The sequence below is a fragment of the Panicum hallii genome, chromosome 1 (genome assembly GCF_002211085.1).
Source record: "Panicum hallii strain FIL2 chromosome 1, PHallii_v3.1, whole genome shotgun sequence".
NCBI lineage: Eukaryota > Viridiplantae > Streptophyta > Magnoliopsida > Poales > Poaceae > Panicum > Panicum hallii.
Window position 1 is genome coordinate 2,497,897 of NC_038042.1, and position 14,241 is coordinate 2,512,137.

The 14,241-nt window shown below is 42.5% G+C and overlaps 2 protein-coding genes across 7 annotated transcripts; one reads left to right on the top strand and one right to left on the bottom strand.

The window, feature by feature from the left end:
• Positions 1-887: 887 nt before the first annotated feature.
• LOC112877747 (putative adagio-like protein 2) lies at positions 888-5,562 on the top strand. Of its 3 annotated transcripts, none has more exons than XR_003225554.1 (3): positions 888-1,330; positions 3,332-5,147; positions 5,244-5,562. XR_003225554.1 is itself a non-coding variant. In XM_025942108.1 (2 exons), the coding sequence occupies exons 1-2, from the start codon at positions 1,086-1,088 to the stop codon at positions 4,929-4,931; spliced, it is 1,845 nt and encodes a 614-aa protein (XP_025797893.1). In that variant the 5' UTR covers positions 888-1,085; the 3' UTR covers positions 4,932-5,536. The 3 variants fall into 3 exon arrangements, 1 of the variants encoding a protein (XP_025797893.1); XR_003225555.1 differs by having other exon boundaries at positions 3,332-5,039; XM_025942108.1 differs by having other exon boundaries at positions 3,332-5,536.
• Positions 5,563-6,221: 659 nt separating this feature from the next.
• LOC112877762 lies at positions 6,222-9,215 on the bottom strand. 4 transcript variants are annotated; one of them, XR_003225557.1, is made up of 4 exons: positions 8,715-9,214; positions 6,990-7,973; positions 6,489-6,707; positions 6,222-6,365 (listed from the first exon to the last, which is right to left on the bottom strand). XR_003225557.1 is itself a non-coding variant. In XM_025942133.1 (3 exons), exons 2-3 carry the CDS (start codon positions 7,916-7,918, stop codon positions 6,671-6,673), a joined length of 966 nt encoding a protein of 321 aa, XP_025797918.1. In that variant the 5' UTR covers positions 7,919-8,013; positions 8,715-9,215; the 3' UTR covers positions 6,242-6,670. The 4 variants fall into 4 exon arrangements, 3 of the variants coding, with proteins under 3 accessions (XP_025797918.1, XP_025797911.1, XP_025797927.1); XM_025942133.1 differs by having other exon boundaries at positions 6,242-6,707; positions 6,990-8,013; positions 8,715-9,215; XM_025942126.1 differs by having other exon boundaries at positions 6,242-6,707.
• Between the last annotated feature and the right edge of the window lie 5,026 nt (positions 9,216-14,241).

Consider the following 14,241-nt stretch of genomic DNA (forward strand, 5'->3'; position numbering starts at 1 on the left):
TTTACCAACTTTTTAGATCTTGGTTTTAAATAAAAACAATTGAATAAATCATATTCTTATTTATGTTGGATTTTTCATTTTCACTTTGGTTGCTATTTTAAATATTCTTTTAAACCAAATATTAATAACCTCATTAACCAATTTTGAGGCAAAAGAAATGAAGGTTTAATTTCTTTTTTCAAAAGGTAGAGCGTCATATACAATACAACGTGAGACAACGGACATGGGGAGCATGCACGGCATGTAAATAAATCAAGAAGAAATGTCATGTGTCGTGATATGTACAATTTAAAACTGATGTCCTTCACATATTTTTAAGGATTTTGTTCAAATTCAACCTATATCCTAAGAATTTAATTAAATCACAAAATATCCTCCGCATGTTCACATATTTATTACTCTCACAATTTTGCTTTGCCGTGTACCATGCATAAATCATATTTTCAATCTCAGTAATAACTTGCGAAAAGAGCGTGTATTGGTTACAAAAGTTTCTATGTTTGACTTCCTATAAAAATAAAAATTTTAGGATTTAACGATATCGTGCTTTTAGTGCTAAGCGACATTCCATCGGCTCGGTTTTTGAAAATGCTCGTAGAGATAGGGTTTGTGTATATGCGTTTATAGGGGTGAGTGTACGTGCATTGTGAGTGCCTAGTTGTACTATCTAATCGGAAAAAAATCTCAGTAATAACCTGCATTATTTTTGCCGTTCAGTAATTTTCACTAGCTAGTAAAAAAAATAGTAAGTAGTAAAACCCTTTTCCCCTTCCGTCCTTCCTCTCTACACTCTACAGCCGTCCACCTGCCGGGGCCCGCAGATCCGACGGCGCGGATCGCCCCACCCCGCCCGCCGTCTTCCCCAACCCCTCACCCCGTCGTCCACTCGTTCGCCGCTGCCTCGCTTTGCTTCCTCCTTCCCCCTCCCCCTCCCCGATTGCTCCCCGCGATTGTCCTCGCCAATCCGCCCCCCGCCGCCGCAGTATAAATCCGCCCGAGCGAGCCCTCTGCGCCGTTCCCACCCCGCTTCGACCACAACCCTAGCGTCGCGCGCCGGCATGGGCTAGGGTTCCCCTGCGGCCGCGATGGAGTGGGACAGCGACTCCGACGGCGGCGGCGGCGGTGAAGATGAGGAGGAAGAGGAGGAGGAGGAGGAGGTCCGGGCCGGGAGCGGGCCCCCGGGGTTCTCGCTGGCCATCGAGGGCGTGCTGGGCGCGTGCGGGATGGTGGTCTCCGACGCGCTCGAGCCCGACTTCCCCATCATCTACGTCAACCGCGGGTTCGAGGACGCCACCGGGTACCGCGCCGAGGAGGTGCTCGGGAGGAACTGGTAACCACCTGCCCCGTACGCTCCAGTTTGGAATCCGAGCTGGGTTGGTTCTGTGATGATGATGATGGGCGGGGGGATTCATTCGTTGCTAGAGGAATCGCTTAGGGTGGATAGTTGATCGACCGCGGAAAGTAATTTAGCGTGCTTGTTGCTGTTTTGTGGTGACCTGAGCAGTATCCCATAGCCCATAGATAATATCTAGATTTGTAGTGGCCGGCTGGAATCAAGTTAAGATGCTATTTAACTGGTTTGATTTCCAATGTTAAATTACTAACATGTAGTATTTCTTTCTTTCCAGTGTTAATTTAAGCATTGTAGCAATGAAGGCGTCTATTTACATGAACAACTGCTACGATAAGACTAAGACTCATGATGGTGTTTGGTTTATGATCTATGTAAACATGTTTATGTTAACGTATGATGTGCTGGTTTTAGGTTTTCCTTAGAGAAGGAGTTGATTCGAACTGTTAGTTGCTTCAAATCAATTTCAATTGCTAGTACCACCAAATTGTATGCTAGGAGTGGCAATTTAAGTTGAAAATGACTCATTTCCCTAATATTTAAATTTTATCCTTGGATAAGAAGTAAGGAGGAATGTGTTGTCTCTATAATTCTTCACACTATCCAAAAGGAAAATGATCAATTTCCCTGAGTATAACTCTGTTGGAAATTCATTTTGAGATAGGATCTGGGTCTACTTATTTTCGTTTCATTTCCAGTAGAGTCTGTATGGAACTGTTTTTTTTTTGCTTCATATGTTGGCAGTGATCTTTAGCTAGATTTACAATATTCCGGTTTATATAACTAGAACGGATGCGGTTTGTTGGGTAAAAGGGCACCACTTAACAACTACTCCCTCTGCTAATTAGCTTGTACCAAACATCATATATTTAAAAACGGAGGGAGTAGTAGTGGCTAATTGCGCAGAGAACATCTTGAGGTGTCGTTAACCTATTGGCTATTTGATTGAGGACTTGTGTATGGACTTGAGGTGGAAAATTTTGAATTATAGTTACAGTTGCTTGAACGTCTTGCCAACTGTTCTGTTCTGTGTATGCTTCTTTTCAAGTTCGGCCTTGCAGCAGAAGAGTTTCATCATCTGTCAACAGATTGCCTCATGGACTACAGATTACTGTTATGATTAGAATTTTGTCAGTATCTTTTAGAAAGACTTAGTGATGTCCGTCCTGCATGATGCTAAATATGGTGCCAACCTTGGCACCATACAACATATTCATAACAAATATATAATTGTTTGCTCCTGGTGTCATATACTACTACAAGTTCCTAATCTATTTAGAAAACTGGGATCCTGCTCTTTCAATGTTAGACAAATTCATATCCAACCAGGTGATGACAGCTTATTACCAGTGGTACCAGTAACCAGTTTCCTTCAGAGACCAAATATTTGCCTTCAGGATTCTAATGGATAATATGTAGACCTGGTTTGGATTTACATGAAAAATTGTAGAGGAAAGGAAGAAAAAGCTTTTGTTAATGGTTTAAAGATGGTGCGTATTTAGAAATCATGTGAACGCATATGTTGTCTACACTGACATTCTTTAGTTTTGTATGCAAATAAAAGTTGGGAATTAACAGTAGAGGCTATAAGTAACTGAATTACGAATGCCGGCCTTAAGTACCATGATTCCTGTGGGCTAGACAGTTAAGGCACACTAAATGTAGTCTTTAGTTGTATCAGTAATATCACCAGTAGTTAACTAACGAAAGCACACATCGTACTTCTGAATAACAAAATTTGCTTTGCTGATATTGTCTCAAACATTGTGCTCATAAGATTAAATATGGAATGCATGCAGAATGTTATTCTCTACTGGTAGTAAAAGAGGGTTAATTTCAAGTTCAGTTGACCTAATACAGATTTCTTAATATTTTCTTTCACCTCTGAGCAAATGCGAAAATTTAACGCGCTATGTTAGCCATTTTTTTGTACAATTTTCACTTCTTTACTATTGTTAAGCTACCCTTTTTTTTTTGCAGCCGGTTTTTGCAATGCAGAGGACCATTTGCTCAGAGGAGACATCCCCTTGTTGATGCTGCAGTAGTTACTGGGATTCGGAGATGTTTAGAGGAAGGGACCGAGTTCCAGGGTGATCTGTTGAATTTTAGAAAAGATGGTTCTCCATACATGGCAAAGCTGCAATTAACACCAATATATGGAGATGATGACACGATAACACACTATATGGGCATTCAGTTTTTCAACGATTCCAATGTGGATTTGGGGCCATCGCCTGGCTCTGTAACAAAGGAACTTGTGAGATCTACATGGATTGCACCAGATAACACTCCCCCACCATCTTCGGTGGGCAAGGGTAACTTATGGGAACATTCTAGTCTCTTCCTACTGAGTGATGAGGTACTGTGCCAGAAGATCTTCTCAAAACTGTCACCCAGGGATATAGCATCTGTAAACTCTGTTTGTAAGAGACTGTATCACATGACAAAGAATGAAGACCTTTGGAGGATGGTTTGTCAGAATGCATGGGGCAGTGAAGCTACTCGGACCCTTGAGACTGTGGCAGGAACAAGAAGTTTAGCATGGGGACGGCTAGCTCGAGAGTTGACCACCCTGGAAGCTGTTGCCTGGAGGAAATTGACAATCGGTGGTGCGGTAGAGCCATCTCGCTGCAACTTCAGTGCCTGCGCTGTAGGGAACCGTGTTGTCCTTTTTGGTGGAGAAGGTGTTAACATGCAGCCGATGAATGATACATTTGTGCTGGATTTGAGTGCCAGCAAGCCAGAATGGAGGCATGTCAATGTGAGCTCGGCTCCTCCTGGTCGCTGGGGCCATACCTTATCATGCCTAAATGGATCACGGCTGGTTCTGTTCGGTGGCTGTGGGGGGCAGGGGCTACTGAATGATGTCTTCATTTTGGATCTGGATGCACAGCATCCAACTTGGCGTGAGATTTATGGCCTTGCACCACCAGTGCCACGGTCGTGGCATAGCTCTTGCACGGTGGATGGTACAAAACTGGTGGTTTCTGGTGGCTGTGCTGACTCTGGTGTTCTTCTAAGTGATACCTACCTCCTAGATGTTACAATGGAGAAACCTGTGTGGAGGGAGATACCTGCACCTTGGACTCCACCTTCTAGACTTGGGCACTCCCTCTCTGTTTATGACGGCAAGAAAATCTTGATGTTTGGTGGTCTTGCTAAAAGTGGCCCTCTACGGCTCAGGTCTAGTGATGTATTCACTCTAGATTTAAGTGAAGACAAACCATGCTGGCGGTGCATCACTGGCAGCGGGATGCCAGGAGCTGGTAATCCTGCTGGAGTTGGCCCACCTCCTCGCCTTGATCATGTCGCGGTGAGCCTTCCTGGAGGTAGAGTTTTGATATTTGGTGGGTCTGTAGCGGGTCTTCACTCAGCTTCGCAGCTTTACCTCCTGGATCCAGCTGAAGAGAAGCCGACCTGGAGGATTCTGAATGTTCCAGGGCGGCCTCCACGGTTCGCTTGGGGCCACAGCACCTGCGTTGTGGGAGGAACAAAGGCAATAGTTCTTGGAGGACAAACTGGAGAAGAGTGGACACTAACTGAAATGCATGAGCTTTCGCTGGTAAGCTCATTAGTTTGAAGATGAAAAGCTTCCTTTAAGAGACGTCTCTGGTGAACAGCTGCTTGTTCGTGTGATTGTGACCGAGGCTGAAACAATTTTTTCCAACAGTGGGGCTACAAAAATAAGGTTGGCGAAGTGATTTTACTCTGTTATATCAGGGTAGTTGTGGAGTAGCCCCTGAAGTGGATCGAATCTGACTACTCGATCTATGTCTGGGAGTCGCCTCATCTAGAAGTAGGAATAAGTTACCTCTGCTGTTGTTGTTTGTATGGTATACGTTGCAATAACATACATAAGCTAATCTCAGCTGTTCTTATCATGTTTCCAAAGGGAGGACTGGCGTTATTATAGCTCGATGGCGCACATGAGACACCGCCATTGGTGAGAAGCCTCGCTGCGGTCTTCTGGTTTTTGATCCATCAATTGCTGCTTTCTGGATTAGCTATGACACTGTTGTACTTAATTTTGGTTTTGCGTTACTTTGTGCTTACCCCAGGTGATAGTGATACTTATAAAATTTTCTTTTCCATCTTGATTATCAAAGGATGAATCTCAATAATTCCGTCTTATTCGTACATTTGTTGGATGTTAGTACCGTGTTAATGTCTTGATGGTGACCTGATGCTGAATGTGAACTGCCATTGGTCTCTTTCTCTGAGCTGCGATTGGTACGAGTGACCAACCGGCTGTTGTATGCTGGGGCAGGGTCAGAGACCTCCAAGGTCATCCGATTACCTCTCTCAAGTTTCTGTTCTGTGATTTTATCATCTGATTATAGTCCAACGAGTAATTAGGGTTAACATGTTCTGCGATTTCTGGGAACCTGCAGCACTGCCTTAGCTTCTCCCAGAGATGGATAGCACTAACCAGTCGAAACAGACAGTTTTTCATTTAACTGTCTCTGACGCGTCATCTTTATCGGAAGGATGCGTAACAAAGACTACCTGGATTTTTATCAGAAGAAGGGGCATTGATGCGTAACAAAGACTACCTGAATTAAGCAAAAGAGACATTGATGCGTAACAAAGACTCGGGAGGCATGAGCTGCCTATCCCGACAAGCAAGGCATCTTCAAGCCACTTGATGATCAAGGTCAACAAGAATCAAGCAGACACAGCACGGAAGCAATCAGAGCAAAGGCAACGGCAGTCGAGCACGAAAACTCTCGATAAGCCCAAGCACAGATCAGGCAGTTCGGTACGGAATCTGCTTACAAGCCCAGCACCAGTTCCTTTCAGCGCCTTCCATTCCAACATAGAAGCTCTTCCACACATCCAGCAGCACAAGCAAGCAAGAACACGGCCATCCGAATGCAATTCTAAGCTAGATTTTACCATCTTCAAATTCTCAACAATTGTCAAAAGAGGGCAAGAAGCATGGCAAATCTTAAGGGCATTTTTGCTGCTAAAAGTTAAGGCTGTATTCCAGAGAAGCATTTTGAGGTACAAGGATCTGCAAGACAGGAAGCTGATCTTCAAACATTGCTACTATAAGGTAGGGAGCTAGATATTTACATTAAAGAAACTACAACGGTGATGAAACCTGCTGCAAATCAACAGTAAGAAAAAGGCTTACTGCTATATTTTCTGTACAGGAAATTTGGGCTGCCAGAGCACCTCCTACAATGGTAGAGAGTTTTCTTTTCTTCTTCTTTTTTTGTTTGAAATAAAGGAAAAATAAATGAACATAGGTCGAGCGATTCTGATTGGTCGCTGCATCCCACATCAGCATAGCTTTTCCTTTTTCACTGGTTGATCCTATGAGTGTGAACGTCGGTGTCTGAACCTGGGATCCCTAGATTGAACAATGATAGAATGTGTATCAGAGACAGAGTGCTAAACAAATAAATAAAAAGAAGATACAGTTTGTTAAAGCTGTAGCGTTGTTGTGCTAAGACACGTTCTACACTTGGACATAGTTTTATGCTGAAGAAAAAAGGGTGCAACACGGAGAACATAAAACAGAATTACATTTCTATTGATGGTTTTATGGTTTTGTGTCTGCATGTGCACGCCATTTTAACCATATAATCTCTTAACAACAGAAAGCAGGAAATAGCAAAATAAGTACACAGACCTGTAATGACCAGCCATTCTTCTTGACGCCGCAACCCTAGGCATGGCCCCTGTAACTATATATTCATCATCAATTTCATCAAATCTGATTTCTCTTATGTCAACAGATCTTGTTGGCACTTCAAGGGTAAGGCTTTCTTGACTAGATCTATTGCTACTCCTCGTTCCACTATCTCTCCTTTCCCTTGTTCTTGCTCTTCTTCGGCCTCCTGAAGATCTACGGAATGCCTTGCAAAAAATACAGGATGCCCACCAGTTCCTTCTAACCCTGTGGTAAACTTCATAGTCATCTCCAGCTTCATCATCCCCATACTCGATGACATAATCTCCCAAGACTATACCATTAGGAACCTGAGCATGTATTGTGCTCAAGACATCGATTATATCAGAAGACTGCTGCAAATTCTCCCAATCAACCCGGCGAGCAGGATCGATTTCTGAAGGGCGTGAATTTGGATGTTTTTGTTGGGTGTGCTTCTGGAGCTCATGGAAGTTACCAGCATATGAGCATGAACTCTCTTCACAGCATCTTTTCTTCTGGTTAAGATGCAAGCGAGCATCATCAATAACAAACCACCCAATGACATCACCTCTGCACAACGGGCAGGCTGGGCGGTTATTTGCATTAGACGAAATGATATGAATGCTATCAAGGGGAGCCACAGTAAGAGATGAGACTTTCACATTGACTGGTAGCCCATGAGCAACTTTGAACCTCTCAAGACAGTTTGAACGCGTCTGATCTGTGTCACATATGAACGGTCTACAACCCTTCTCATATGAGGTACACCTCAGTAAGACTGCATTGTGAGGGATATCGAGACAGATAGGGCAAGTAACATCCTCCGTCCAACTCTGATCAAATTTTATGTCCAGATCAAAGGAACTGGGCTTTACCACCTTCTTCATTAACAGATTCCCAGAACCCATGCTGAATTTCGTAGGTAGATCTTTGGCGCTATCAAGTTTATCTTCTCATGGCAGCCTGCCCAGCATCAAGCAGCAAGTCAATTAGTCTCTGAGCCCTGCCATTTAACACATCATATAGATTTCCTGTAAGCAAAAAAGCAGCAGACTTTGCATATGGAAACAATCTTAGTATGTTTACATCAAAGTTTCGTACACGCTACTACAGTTTTTCAAAACTCTTGCCATGTAATCAGCAAAAATGTGCCAAACTAATCGTAATGAATATGACGGAATAACATGGTAGCGACCTTTCCAGATAAGCCAAATTAAAGGTACGGTTCCAATTAGTTGACCTCTCTAGAGAAATGTTGGCACAATCAGTTAGATTATTCAGGTATGAAACACAGTACCATCTTTTAAGAAAATCCCCAAAACCTTCTAGCGAACTGTAAACCAGGAGAAATTGAACCGATGTTTTGGGGAAAGTTGAAAAGGATTTAGCACCGAAGATTCATAATATTCGCTGAAGAAAAACTGATCGAAATCAATTGTCAAAGCCCATCGACTAAATCCATTCCGCTAAAAAGAGTGGTTAACAAACTCTAACCAAATTCTTACCCCTAAACCCCTCCCACGAATTCGAGACCAAGCCTACAAACCGAAAAAAACCCCACAGCATCGCAAGAGAATTTCTTCAGACATATCACACAAGAATACCAAAAAAAAAGAAGAAAATGATGAAGAAGAACACGTGACCGGCGCACAACAGCGGACCGCCCAAGAATCGCCAACCGGGGGGAGACAGGTCGGGTCGTACCGCTGCGTCCTGCTCGGTGGCGCGCTGCCGGTAGGTAGCGGAGAGAGGCCGAGGGACGACGGCCGCCGCAGAAAGTGACGAGGTGAGGAGAGGTGAGACGTCTTCCTCGCCTTGCACCGCGACGCCAGGTCTCTCTCCTCTTCGTCTCTCGATGTGGAGACGAAGACGAAGGTTATTACGACGTGGACGCCAGGCCGCTGACGGTACGGCCGCCGCAACGGAGAGGACGAGGATCGAGGAGGAAGGGGAAGCTTTCCTCTGCTTTCTTGTACGGGCCGTGAGGTTCTTGGATCCTAGACGCGGGTCGCCGGAGGCTTCCCCAGCCGGAGCCGGGATGCCGGGAGAGGCAGAGGCAGATGAGGCCTTGACGAACTGCAGGTGGTTTAGTTTGCGCGATTTGTCAGCGCCGGTGGTTGGATTTTGGGAGCATTTCTGGGAGAGGAGGAGAGGGAGAGCAAACTGGGACTCTGGGGATAGCAGCGGTGAATTTCTAGGTCCCTTTGGTATCTATCTGCCATTACGTCCCGTGATGGACTCTGGAAAACGGACGAATTTCACATAAAATTTTTAAGCATAAAATTTTAAAAAGAACAATTTTTTTCAGTAGTTTTTTTAGTACGGTGTTTTGCAGTAATTGAAAAGGGGGTCAAATATCTAGGCTTCACGCTTCAAAGTAGGCAGCTCATCTCTTTGCACTTTTAAGAGAGATGCCTTTTATGCACTGTTTGTATTTCACGGCTCTCACTATTTCGAGTAATTTAGTGATTTATCCTCTTAGGCTATCTCCAACCGTCGTTCTGTGTATCCTTCTCTATATCCGTCATTTACAGACTTATCTACAAGATTCTCTCCTCTATATCTCATTTCTCTCCAACAACCTTCTCTAAATCTCGTTCTCTATACATTAAATCCTATATTAGAAACGTATTTTGTTTCAAATTTTTGTACGTACGTATTTATCATACCTCAAATGCTATGGATATATTTTATTTTTATTTAATCTAGTATTTAAAACGTAAAGAAAAAATAGAGAAGAGGAGAGAGAATCTCTATATATAGAGGAAATCTGTAGCGTTCTCTATTTTAGAGGACCATTTAGAGAACGCTGCTGGAGCATATAGAGAATGGAATCTGTCAGATCCGGGGCCACGGGATTGGGTACATAACGTAGTTTGAAGAGGTTTAAGAGATTAAGTCCGTCTTATCTCTTATTCATCTCGTTTATCTCTTATTTATTCCGTTTAAATAGGAGATAGAGCTAATCGATACAGAGGGGATCTACTCGAGATATGTTCTGGTACGATTCCTTAGCTGGTGTTGGTTAGTATCTTTGTAACCCTGGTCTCTCGGATATATAAGGGAGGACAGATACCCCTCTCAAAACACGATCTCTAGGTCATTCTACACAAAAGGCAATACAAACCACCATACAGGATATATGGTGTTACGCATCTTGCGGCCCGAACCTGTCTAAGCTTTGTGTTCCTTGCACCTTCGAGTTCCTGATCTCGGCGTCTCCTCACCCAAAACTTACCACCTTGGGTATATCCCTCGGTGGGCAGCCGGTTAAACACCGACAGAATCTTCTCTATATATAGGGTAAAAAATGGTTTAGAGTCTCCCGTTGGAGACAGCCTTAGACTTGCAGCAACCAGTAATACGAAATATAGACAGTTTCTTTCTTTCTTTTTTGATGCAAGAATAAAATTCAGTACAATAGGATTCTTTCTTTTCGTGTCTTTTATTAGAACTAAAAAGACTTTTCCGGAGCGGGGAACCAAACACTTAAACGTTCACATCTCAACTACTGCAGATGGGATATCAACTCACCATGAAAACAAATGAACTGAGGTACGATGATGCATCCAATGCAACAAGCGAAGGAGAAAAATAAACATTAAAACAAGTACTGCACTAAGATGTGTGTCCAACAGCATCAATGCAACAAAGGAGAAAAATAAATACAGCAAGTTATCTTATACAAAAAGAATAAGAAAAAGTTATCCATGATGGTTCCACATACAACTGACCAAAGCCAACTTCCACTATTAAATTAGTCTTCTGGCTTTCATACCCAGATTTATGCATATGTAATGCCGGTGGCCAAGAGAATTGTTTCCCAAATCTGAACTTGAGTGATCTCACACATTTGCAATAGTTTACACGGGAGACAAGATAGCTGCCTTGTTGATCAGGCTAATGCTGTCGACAATGTCTGCATTAACAATGCATTATATCAGGTAAAGCATGCAATTTTTATTGGGAAAGCGTCGTCAGGTAAAGCATCTACACAGTCTCCAAAAGCTGGGGGAAAAGAAGGCCTAAAAAGTGTTGCTAACCTTTTGTCGAGACCGATCAGTGCTAACTAAGCTCCATAAGCATGATTGAAGCATCGAATTCCTACAATATTCACCAATCATTCAGAGTCCCAGTGCAAATGTTTGATAAACTCTCCTGCGTTCGAGATAAAAAAATGTTTGATAAACCTGCCCCTTCATCTCAAAGATACATCATACAGGCATGGATGGTATTTAAAATTGTAAACACATAATCCGATTATGCTGAATGAACATGTCCTCTGACATTGTTACGACCTGCTCTCTACTTCCCAAATTATTAGTCGTTTTGACTTTTCCAATTTTTATATACATGTACATATATTTATGTCTAGGTGTATAGCAAAATCTATAAATGTAGAAAAGTTAAAACGACTAATAATTTAGAACGGAGGGAATAGAAGCATTCTAAGGACACTTTCAGTAACCTCTAGATCACTAACTCACCTTTTGCTTCTCTAAGTTGAATTCTGTAAAGACAGAGAAAAGGTTAAAAGAGAGCAAAAGGAAAGTGACTTGTGGTGTGGAAAGAATCAAAAGGATGTCAGCAGAAGGGTGGAAAGCCATGAAGACGGGAATGGGCGGTTTAGCGGCCTGGTTTCTTGCAGGGGTAATCTTTGTTTGCAACGCCTCATACGACTCTTCTCCGAATAAAATTCCAGTGGCTCTTTCATTTTTATTGATTCCTTCTTCTGGGTCGCTTTCGGTTTGACTTTGCATTGATAGACTTGATAATTATTCATTAGTTAATATATTTTTTAGGTTTCACGAGTAAGTAAAGTTTACTCTCACCCTCAGATATATTTGTCACTATTGAATGTTTGCTCAAACTTTGGTAAACAGTTAGTTTAGTAAAGTAAATTAAATGAGTACAGTTAGTTTTAACACAAAAAGTATTTTAAGCGTGCCTTGTATGTTTATCAATTTGCACGGACATTTATAGAAAATACAAATAGTTGAACAATGAAAAAAATAATGGTAACAAATATTTGAAACAGAGGAATTGGTACAATTGGTTAGAAAGAAGATACCATCCACGAGTTAGGAAAATGGAGGCTGCTTCCATCAAAAAAAAAATGGAGGTTGCTGGGTTGAACCAAAGGCAACGGAAAGAAGGCCTAGCTAAAATCCATTCATGTGGGAAAAATCAGCTTAACTGTGTCTCCTTTTAATATTCCGATTCTCTTCTCTTTATAAAGTCATTTGCAACAAAATGAGCTTTACATGCTGATTTTGGGAAAACACTAGTCAAAGTCTGTGCCAGATCTAATCTAAATATGTGTATTTTTTTGAACCTTAAATGTGTGTACTTTAGGTATTTTTTATCCATATCAAACTTCGAAACTCTCTTCATTAAATTATAACTTCCAAGTTCCAACGTTACATTTCTCATCCTGTAACAATGCAGAACAAGAACAACAGAAAAGTTATATCCGGAAGACAAAAGAAGTTTCAAAAGGTGATTAGACTCTCTAATCTCTGATAATACATGAAGCATTATCAAGTAGTATATGTGCACATAAGTTGTGATGACCAAGGAGACAGGCTACACCTAACGTCCCTTTCTTCGTTTCATTCTTAGAAAAGTAAGCCGAATCAACTTTTAATGATAGTGCCTCACAAGAGCAGTATAGATGTATCCCCATCAACGACTCAAAAAGCAACCCAAACGTCACATTTGCTGGGTTGGAATGGGTCATGACACTGATTGAGATAGGTTATTTAACATCAACGGAATTGGAGTTGGAATAATCAGTTTTCTCTTTTTTAAAAAAAATGTTTTTGTGATTCTCCCAAACACCAAAATATTAACTATTTACTTTATTGTTCGCGGACACATATGATTAGCCTTTAATCTTCCTTCAAGAAGCAACTGACCATACAAGATGGAAGATCATAGTCATCTACCGTTCGGCAGTGTGTGCCGACGTGTTCTCTTGACCACATAATTTCAGTGACCCTGACGCCAGCTATGGTTGGTGGATCGAGCAGACACGCCTCTTTTTTTTCTTTTTTGAAAAAGAGCTGACACGTTTCTCTTACACACTTTTGCTTGTACGCACGCGGCAAGCCTTGCCAAGCATGAGTTGATATTTTTTTTGAGCATGTAGCTTCTTCAGTAACAAGTACTGAACATGTCATATTTGAGTGAAGCCAGTGCCTCTCTCTAAATTTCAGTATGAAAGTCAAAACAAAAAAATATATAAATAAAAACAAAAAATAAATAATTCTAAGAGCCGTAACTCACCACGCCCATATCACGTGCATGGTACATCCTCCGTATCAGCTGCAGATGTAGAGTATATTCCTTCAGTTATGAAATGCTCACAGTTACGTGCAAGGAATGTGTGGGTTAGCAGCTTGCTCAAGTGTTTGACATTATGCAAGCCACTCGATTGCTTGTGTGCCATAACAAGCAGCTTCAATTCCAGGATAATCACCTAAAATTAACTGGGAAATGTTTACACGCATGCCTTCCAAGTGATTTTTAATCTTGCATCAACATCTGTTCTTCCTGGATAAACAGCAACATCTTCAGATCCGGACAAAACTATCATAACATCGCCACCACCAACATAGATGGAAAAAGTTATGGCCACAGGAAACCAGCAAGAAGTAAACATGACAGAACTTCAAGTACCATTTTCAGGTAACAGCCAGAGTACCATCTGATACATGGCTGACCCCATCTCAACACCAAGGTTCAACTCTACTTCAACCAAGAACTGCTCACAAGTTTGCAGAGAGACATAACACACAAGCTCCATTATGTAACTGATGAAGAGGGCTCTTAACCTGAGCCTATCTCATTGCCGGACTAGGAGAGGCCTGTGATATCTTCCCAACGCTTCCTTCTACCCCGAAGGCACTTCCGTTGCCGGCATAGCTCCGATCATCACTAGCCATCGCCGAGTTCCGCTTCCCGTCACGGCGGGGCCTCGAGCTCCATGCTCTCCTTGATCTGCGCCACCACGTCCGTCATCGTAGGCCGCTCCCTGGAAATTTCTTGCTTGCAATGCAGTGCCAGGTTGGCGACTTTCCAGACTGAGTTGACATCGTAGACACCTCCCATGCTTGGATCTATGATGCTCTCGGTGCTGCCTTGGTCGAGGTTTTGGTGCACCCACTCGCCAATGTGGATGCTCACGCTGTCGTTTATGGGGACAACAGGGGAACGGCCGGTGATGAGC

Bases quoted from the DNA above. Each gene is read 5' to 3' on its own strand.
- LOC112877762 (XM_025942133.1), bottom strand. From the start codon at position 7,918: ATGGGTTCTGGGAATCTGTTAATGAAGAAGGTGGTAAAGCCCAGTTCC. The intron at 6,708-6,989 runs GTCTGTGTACTT...TGTTCAATCTAG, and splicing joins AGAATGGCTGGTCATTACAG to GGATCCCAGGTTCAGACACC.
- LOC112877747 (XM_025942108.1), top strand. From the start codon at position 1,086: ATGGAGTGGGACAGCGACTCCGACGGCGGCGGCGGCGGTGAAGATGAG. The intron at 1,331-3,331 runs GTAACCACCTGC...TTTTTTTTGCAG, and splicing joins GAGGTGCTCGGGAGGAACTG to CCGGTTTTTGCAATGCAGAG.